Raw genomic sequence first — 10,103 nt, forward strand, 5'->3', positions numbered from 1 at the left:
TGTCAACAATTTCTGGGATTAGCTCGTGCACACATTAACATATTTACATGCACACAGTGCGAGGAAGAAAAATCACAACCATCCATCAAAGCTCGTGCACACATTAAAATACTTACATGCACACAGCGCGTAGCAGGAAAAATCACAATCATCCATCAAAGCTCGTGCACACATTAACATACTTACATACACGCAGGGCGCACTGCCAACAATATCTAGGATTAGCTCGTGCACATATTAACATATTTACATGCACACAGTGCGAGGAAGAAAAATCACAACCATCCATCAAAGCTCGTGCACACATTAAAATACTTACATGCACACAGCGCGTAGCAGGAAAAATCACAATCATCCATCAAAGCTCGTGCACACATTAACATACTTACATACACGCAGGGCGCACTGCCAACAATATCTAGGATTAGCTCGTGCACACATTAACATACATACACGCAGGGCGCACTGCCAACAATATCTAGGATTAGCTCGTGCACACATTAACATACTTACATACACACAGTTTGTATTTTAAGGGGGGGTTTGTATTTGAAAATAATCTATTACATATATATATTATTGATTGATGTTCACAACAATATAATAATACATCACTGCTACTTCTGTGGCATGTTAGTCTTTCCTACTTATTCAGGCAACAGAACCTCAGTGTTTAATTTCTTAGAATCATAACAATACATCTATGAAAGATATTGAGGAAGTAATAGCTGCAGCTGCGATTTGAGTTCTCTCCACTCGCGTACAAACAAACTGTAGCTTGAGTTTCTAGCTAAAACATCTTTAGACACCTCCTTCTCATTGATAATCCTCATTGCATACTTATCAAAATTGTCAATGTTATCCAGGAGCATGCACCGTCTGCTTAAATCAGCCTCGCTTCTAACCTTATTCAGCCTGTCTCTAGCTTCCTCTACCCGAGCCCAGAAGCACGAATCTTGTGTGGCACTTGCAAACTTGCTTCTTGTAGATGTAGTAGTGTTTCTCCCAGGCTCACCCTTCTTGTCATTCCACCACTTGTCGAAAATCTTGAACCTCCTCTCCCTGCCATTCTCCAGGTAATGCCCTTTCTTGAGGTGCATCTCGGTTTTGTAATACTCTGCGATTTCCAATGGCTCGACGAGGAGCTTGTAGAAATGAGAACCGTTAACCCATTTCTCCCTGTTGTTAAAATCATGTGGCAGTTGGTTTGTTTCCAGCTTCTCAATCAAAGAATCCCAGAACTGGCCTAACTTTATTCTGTTCATATTCACTTTGAAGTCCTTTCTAGAGGCACCGCGGAGCTTGAAGGCATCATAGTACCCCAGCTGATCATCAGAATCCTCACACAATTGCTTATACCACTCAATTTGTGCTCTTAGAGGATTGATTTTGGATAAACCTATGGCCAGGTTTGCACTGTTTAGGTTCCTTGTACGCCCCAGTTTCTTTGCCATCTTCAAACACTCTTTCGCCTCCCCAGAATTAGGTTCCTGCAAGCAGACCAGAGATGATTAAATATGTAAATTCACTGCTGGAAATTATATATGGAATTTCCGACCACCTGAAAGTGATCTTAAATCAAATTGAAAGTCTTGTTCCGACCACTTTTGATATCTGGAAAAACCTTTGTTAGCTATGTCTGACCACTTTTTGCTTTCGACTTGATTTAAGATCACTTTCAGGTGGTCGGAAATTCCATAATTTCCAGCAGTGATTAAACTAAGCTAAACTGTCAAAAAATATATATATATAGCATCGTTTTTACATGAGAAGATATTCCAGATGACTGCAATGCCAACATGATCCCGGCTTCAAAGCTAGACTCAGATAAATTTTCTTCCAAAGAGTTTCCTCTCTCCAAGAATTGCCAATTGATCTTATCAATATAATCCTTGTACTTGGAATGGTCTTCAAAGCTAGAAGCGGGCGAGCTTTTGCTCAGCATCAAGTAAAGTAGCTTGACAATGGCTGTGCCATTGTCTACACAGATGGCTCCCATGGAGCTGCAGAAAAAATAGCTCCCAAATGGCCTATACACACTCTCACATTGATGCCCTTTTGATAGCTTTTCAAGACTCACCAAAACCGCTTTGAATACTTCAACTTTATATTCATCAGATAAGTGGGGGAGAGAATCAGGGAGTGAGGGAGCAAAGAAGAGGGTTGGCACAATATCGTGCTGCGAAACGACATGGCAGAAATTCCCACCCCATCTTTCTTGAAGAATGGATTGGCAAAGGGAATGGGTTCCCAGCATTGGGGAGCCAAATGTGATGCACAGAACTGATAATTTATTGGGAGAGGAAGAAATGGTGTGCAGATAGGATAGAAGCCAAAGGGTTGCCAGAGAGGCTATTGCTCCTCCTACTGAGTGTCCTGTGAACACTATGCATTTGCTTTTATTCATAATTTCCATCATCTGATAAAACCAAAACACCAAAACATATATCATCCAATATATCCACAGCTTACCATTCATTATATATACCATACTTTAGCATGCATAATAATAATAATAATGGACCATAAAATTATATTATATAAATTAACAAATCACAAATCAAGAAAGATTGCTTGAATTGACAACAAGAATCAAATTTAATGTCATTAAAAAAAATTATTCTTACAGATGCAAATTCACAAAGACCCGTAACAATTAATTAAAATGAAACATCCTTATCAACCCAACTAACATTGTTTGTTTTTCTTCCTTGGATAATAACTGGTAAAATTGATTCACACCAAAACATTTTTGTCGTACATTGTGGCTTTAATTTATTATACATATCTTATTCTTTATACTGACGTAATTTCTTTTAAAGTCTCTTTCTAGTTAGGCACAATTTTAATTTTTTAAATCTTTTTTTGTTTGTTTGGAATTTAGGTGTTCACATCATATTATATTATATTATATTATTATTCAAAAAATATTATATTATATTATATTATATTATATTATATTATATTATATTATATTATGGTATGCAAGAATATATATTTTAATTGATTTGAGATTTCGACCTTATATTATTATTATTTTTATGATTATGCTTCTTAATTTTGATTAAAACTGTGCTGCACGTGAATAAAGCATGCTAGATACGGCAAATAGTTGAAAATTTGGTTTAAAAAATGTCCTCTTTTGACTAGTGATTGCAACCCACTAATGACTTACTAGTATAGTCACTTATTTTTTAGAATTCTTTTGGCACATTAGGGAAAGAAAGAAAAAATCTAAATCATTTTTAGACCATCCACGTTTCACACCCTCCGTTAGAGATTGTTGAAGACTTGACTCTATTTGATTTAACTTATTTTAAAACTTATAACATATTTTTAGTTACAAATAAGTTATAGTAAAAATTTGTTTGAGATTCGTGAGACGGGTCAGATAAATATGAAATGTAATACTTATATTATTAAATGTAATACTAAATCAAGAATAAAATGTTTATTACTTATATGAGAAAATGTAATACTTTTGAGGTCAAATGTAATACTTTTATATTTTAATGTAAAAGTATGTATTACATTTTCCTTTATAAGTGTAACATTACTTATAAGGGGAAATATAACACTTTTTTAATGAAAAAAGTAATACTTTTACATCAAAATATAAAAGTATTACATTTGTTCTCAAAAATATTATGTTTTCCCTTAGTAACAAATATTTTATTCCTGATATAGTATTGGCAAATTATACCATGCACCATGGCGCACAGTGCATTGTGCGACCTGGCCCAAAATGACGTCGTTTTGACCTTTTTGAGTGTTTTTAATTAAAAAATAATAATAATAAATTCATGCTTCGAATGTACAGAATTGTATAATAGAAAACACAGAATTTTATACCTGAAAACAATAATTTTTATAACTGAAAATTTCCATGTTTCGAATGTACAGAATTATATAATAGAAAACACAATTTTGTACCTAAAAACACATAATCTTTTTTAAAAAGATAAAAATCCCCTGTTTCGAATGTACAGAATTTTATACCTGAAAACGAATAATTTTATAACAAAATACAAAAACGACGTCGTTTTGGGGGGCGCGGGGCGCACATTGCTATATGCGCCCTGGTGCACGGTATAACGATTGTATAGTATTACATTTGGTAGTATAAGTAGTACATTTGCATATTAGCCCGACCCGTCCCGTTTCAGGGATAAGGATCCATGAGACGGTCTCACACGTACATGTATGACCCATAAGTTATAAGTTTGAGTGACTCTCCTTTGAGGCTGTCTCATGAATCCTTATTCGTGAGATAGGTCGACTCAAAATAGAAATGTAATATTGTACTGATCAAGAATAAAGTGTCCTTTACTTATAAAGGATCTGTAAGACAGTCCCACACAAATTTTTACATATAACTTTTGTTTAGTAAATGATTGGTACCTTAAAATAATAGATATTCCAACAAGTTGTACTTCATTCTTATACTTCTTAATTATGATTTGTTAAAAGTCGAAAGAGAAAAAACGAGAAAAAAAAAAAAAAAAAAAATCCCTCAACCACATATTGGATGCCATGCCTTAGGTGTACTAGCTTGAATTTCATTTTTTTGAGACCCCACGCAAGGATTGTTATCCTGTTTGATAATTTTGTTAGCGTCACCTAGCTACAATTTATGTGGCTGTTGCTGGCTTTTTGTCTTTTTATTGAGCCGCATGGTTTTTGGCAGATGGGACGTGTGAGTTATCATAATCTATTGCGCGGACTTGTCCACGGCAAACCACATAATTTTAATGGATGGGGCGTGTGAGTTATCGCAATTCACATGTGTGGTCGTGCTCTGAGTAATAAAGTTATTCTTTGCCTACCCCGTTCTATATTTCTGTATCCGATTTATGGTGGACCCGGTCCTAATAAAATCAAATTAAAGAAAAAATATAGGAATCTTTATGACCCCAAGGTTTAATTAAGGAGTGGAATAAAAATTTAAAAAAAATACTACAATTTTTTACACCCAACTTCTACCCCTCTCATAAATTCTTGATGTAGACACTTCTTTGACCCACATGATAAAAATACAATCATTATGCCATAGAACCGTGTTCACCATCCATGGTAAACACGGTCCCAAACGGTAACAGTGCCTACGGGCATCGTTATCTTCCACCAATCTTTTTTTTTTTTTAATTAACAGCGCGACTTTTCTTATTCATATTCACATTTTGCGATTTCACTTTCTCTTCGCGCAAGTTTTTTCAACACTCATAAATTATGAATGTGCAGGCATGGATGTATGAATGTGCAGTTATGAAATTATGAATTTTCTGTTATGAGATTATGAATGTACAGAAAATTCATAATTACATAACTGTAAATTCATAATCTCATAACAGAAAATTCATAATTTAATAAATGTTTTTCTTTAATTTTATGAGATTATGAATTTTCTGTTATGAAATTATGAATGTACAGAAAATTTATAATTACATAACTGTAAATTCATAATCTTATAACAGAAAATTCATAATTTAATAAATGTAAATTCATAATTTAAACATAGAATGCAAAACGCCGTTAACAACACATTAACTATTTTTTTTTTCGATAAAAACGATACCGTTTGGGATCGTGTTCACCAAGCATGGTGAACACATTTCCACGACATAATTTGCGATAAAAATATTCAATCCTTGTTTGTCATATCATGAAATAAAAGTGAAGAAGTATAATTTGAGAGTACATATAGTAGAACTCAAAAAAAATGTTGGGTCCTCTAGTATAATTTATTTGTAGTCTTTTAGGATCCCAAGGCTTATTAAATATTATGGTTAATTTGAATAAATCTGTCCAAATAATATATTTATAAATTATGCCAAAAATTCTATAATTTTATTAAGGATTTAATTTCATGTGCCAATCCACTTTAAATCATTTTTTATTAGGATATCCATTATTCAAATGAGTTGATGAATCATGAATCCTTATCAATTGGTCGTGTACTTGAAACCTTAATACTTCACATTGCATGATGTGCATCTCCGAGTGAAAAAGTTTTTTTTTTTTTTTTTTTAAATGCTAACAAGTATTTAAAATTTTAAATCCACATGAAATAATGGCTATATTTAGTAACATAGTTAGCTTATCAGTCAATTTTAGCTTATTTGACCACTATTAGTTGTTCAATCAACTTTTTGAGAAAGTCATTTTGCATGTTAGCTAACAACTAATTTAGCAAACATCTTTCTACAATAAGCTAATACTGTCAACTAATCAAACTCATTAACCTAATCAACTAACTATTTACCAAACATCCCCAATATGCAACAATTTTATGCACAAACTTTAATCATGGTTATACAATCATTTTACTATGCACCATTGTCCATATTGCAAGGTAGACTACTGACATAAATGTTCATTTTTAATATACTAAATCTTCATTTGATTTGAAACCTAAAAGTGAACACTCAATATTCAAAATATTAAATAAACATTTATTATTAGTGATCGATAATTTGCTCTGGATATAGGTTTGGACCTTAAAGTTATATAAATTTTTATTTGAAAGGTGGTTCTCTCTCTTCATATGGTAATTAGTTCTCGTTTGTGGTATCATTATGGGAGACTAATTCTAATTCGATCCAGATTGCATCCACAGAATTAAAATTTTTGATATGGTGTTCTTGAATCTTTAGCCTTACAGTTGCATTCATAGTTCGTTTCTCCAAACTACTACGTTATATGATACAATACATTAGATACTCACCAGAGTAAAAATATTAAGAGAAAATAATACTATATAAAGTGAAACACAGTGAGTTGGATAGATTCTTTGATTATGATCATGTTTTGTAAAATAGTTAGGCCAATTTTGATTTATTTGACCACTATTAATTGTTTGACTTAATTAAAAAATCAAAATAAGTGTTTGGTTAATTAGCTTTTTGTAACTCCAAAATGATAAAATTCAAAAATCTGTTCAAAGCAACTTTTTAAAGAAAAAATTATACCAAATAGCTATCAGCTAATTTACCAAACATCTTTATACAATCAACTAATGTTATCAACTAGATATACTCTCTAATTAACCTAATCAACTAATAGCTATTGACTAACAACCATTACCAAACAGGGCCTATGTCTATTCAAGAATTAGAAATAAATTATTGAAAATAATGGATAGATGAAAAATCTTTTTTTTTTTTTTGTTTTTTTTTTTTGTTTTTTTTTTGTTTTTTTTTTTTTTTTGTTTGAGTACGATGGATGAAAAATCTCAATCCAATTAATTTAAATAATGAAAACCACTAAAGAATTTCTGCTTTCAATAGACTGCAACTAAAGTTTTAGTTTTATCAACTGCTTGTTCCAATAGTAGAGTGGAAACTAGGCAAATTGTTGTTTCGTCCACATAACTGTATGGACCATGACTATAAGGTACATGTTTAATATACTAAAGTATATTATTTGTGTACTGAATATATATTATTTGACAGTATATAAAATAATATATATTTTTAGTACTCAAATAATGTACTTTTAGTATATTTAAAATGTACTTTTTATTTATAGTCCATACAGTTATGTAGACCATAGTCCATGTAATAATGATTAATTTAACTAGGGGTGGCAATTCCATCTTTGGTCACAAATAAAATTAAATCCAAGTACCAACATTACATAATATCCAGGCTCAAAGCCTCGAAGGATTATGAAAAATTAATCAAAATAATTTCAGTTACTCGTTAACTGAATTAATTTGGTAAATATCTGAATCGGTTAACATTTTTAAACTTAAAAACATTTAATTATCGATTAATTCCGTCGATAGCGTGCTATGAAGTTTTATGTGTAATTATTATTTTTAACCAAAATGAATGAAAAGCTTTTAGAAAGTCGACAGAATAAAATAGGAATAAGGTTGAAATTGACCACTGAACATAATCTGAAAATGCAATTAGGTCACTAAACGAAAAAAGTGCAATTAAGTCACTAAACACTCCAAAAACGTGCAATTCCACTGAACACTCCAAATGTATGCAATTTCACCAGATAACAAGTTACCATCAATTTTAGCAGGTTACTTACTTACGTGACAGTTGAGTTGGCAACGACGGCCAACCCGTAGTTTTTTTGTTTTGTTTTACTTTATCTTTTTTAAAATTTATTATTAAAATTATTAAAAATGCTAACTCTCACGTAAGCAGTTAACCTACTATCAAGTAAAATTATATACATTTAGAGTGTTCAGTAACTTAATTGTACTTTTTTTTTTTTTCGTTTAATGGCCTAATTACGTTTTCAAGTTACGTTTGGTGGCTAATTTGAACCTTATAACAATAAAATATAAATGAAGCAGTGAAACGAAAAAAAAAAAAAAAAAAATTGACCTGGCTTTGGAAGTTTGGGTCGTTGTAGACGGATAAAAAGAGGTGCAGGAATCCGGCATGAACCATGGGAGGGTCTGCCTGATCGCGCCGCAGTCCGGAGAATATTCCGTTCGAAACCGTTTCCAGTGGCGCCAAATTCCCGCAGCTACGGCCTATTATTCCCGGAGAGATTCCGAGACCAGAGAAGGCAACGTACGACGTGGCGTCGCCGATATGGTCGGCGACGAAACTGGTCGTACCGGGCGCGGCCTGGCAGGAGAACCGCCACGACTCCATCAGCAGAGGAGTTGAGGCCAGAAACGACGACAACATCTCACTAGGCTCAAACCTGCACAGCCCTCAATCAAACAGAAAAAATTGATTCCATTTTAGCAATAATATCTTTTGAAGATTCAAAGAATAGTCAAGATTGGGTTGGAAAATTAAAGGTGAACTTACATTGAAGCTTCCCTTTCCATTGATCCTTAAACTCTACCCACTCTCTTTCTCTCTCTAAACTCCCTGTTTCAGTAGAAATAGAGAGGAAGAATTGAAGAAAAAAGTGTATAATAAGAATATTTAATTGTGAAAATTTGGCAGTGCTTGGGGATGAATTCTGTACTGTTATTATTTAGGAAGTCCGATGGTAAAGGTTAACTACACGCTCATCATGCGTGTTGCCGTGTTGGTGGAGACTCTCCCCCCCCCACGCACTAATTCCTCAATTTGTCTCTTTTCATACGCGGTCCGTATGAAGGTTGATCCATGGCAAGGATCTACTACAACTTTACTTAAAATAATTGTCCTTAACATTCTAAAATTCTCTCTTTTCAAACCTACAGTTTCCCGGAAAGTTAACCTCACTCGGTACCCAATCATTGTCCGAGAGGGAATTTAACTTGGGATCTGGAGATTTTCAATTGGGATACAAACAAGGGAAAAGGAACTTTACCTTATGAAATTAATAATAAAAGTGATGATTACTAATAATTATGTATAGTTAATGAATATGTTTATTATTTGTTTTCATAAACAATAAATAGAAAACAACAAAAATGTAACAAAATTATAATTTAGATTACAATAAGATAAATACAAAAATTTGTGTACATTATTGTCATATATTTAAAGCGTTAAGTTCACCATACATACTGTTATGAATGGAATATTTAATCGACCAAATATAAATATTTTCAACATGACATTGACCAATAACTATGAGTAATACAATGTCCTCCGATCCATACTTAATAAAACAACATCATCCGTTGCATTAATTTTAAAATGCGTTGCTATTTCCTCATATTGTTCTGTGAAAAAAGTTGGGTCAAAGTAGAGCTCTAGCTTTCAAGATCCAACGAGTATTTTCAGCGTATCAGAGAACGCGTTTGAATCTCTGAAGAATATAGACAATCTAGCATTCTAGAGAAACGTAATAAGAAAATTAATAAGTAAATAGTTGTTAAATGAGTAAATACCCAAAATGGTCCCTCGACTATAGCTAAATTCACAAATTGGTCCTCGACTTTCAATTTCAACAAATTAAGTCCTTAACTTTGTAATTTTAACACAATTTGGTCCTCTGTCTATTTGACCGTTTGTTGACTGTAATTTTTGAGGATATATATGTAATTTCATGGTCCATCGTCGGTTTTTTAAGGTTCTGGTTGCATTTCCAGACCGCACTGTTACATTTGAATCCAGTGTCGAAAGCAATCTACCAAATCTTGTCGCCTTTCTTCATCCTCCCTTTGGATTCAATGTAGTTGAGTTCGTACC

The 10,103-nt window shown here is 32.8% G+C and overlaps 1 protein-coding gene across 1 annotated transcript; it reads right to left on the reverse strand.

Annotated features, from left to right (window-relative positions):
- Positions 1-602: 602 nt before the first annotated feature.
- LOC109179485 (lipase-like PAD4) lies at positions 603-9,042 on the reverse strand. The gene is made up of 4 exons (XM_019328980.1): positions 8,784-9,042; positions 8,346-8,673; positions 1,766-2,419; positions 603-1,490 (listed from the first exon to the last, which is right to left on the reverse strand). Exons 1-4 carry the CDS (start codon positions 8,801-8,803, stop codon positions 702-704), a joined length of 1,791 nt encoding a protein of 596 aa, XP_019184525.1. The 5' UTR covers positions 8,804-9,042; the 3' UTR covers positions 603-701.
- Positions 9,043-10,103: the final 1,061 nt, after the last annotated feature.

Source organism: Ipomoea nil, unplaced genomic scaffold, assembly GCF_001879475.1.
Source record: "Ipomoea nil cultivar Tokyo-kokei standard unplaced genomic scaffold, Asagao_1.1 scaffold0925, whole genome shotgun sequence".
Classification (NCBI taxonomy): Eukaryota; Viridiplantae; Streptophyta; class Magnoliopsida; order Solanales; family Convolvulaceae; genus Ipomoea; species Ipomoea nil.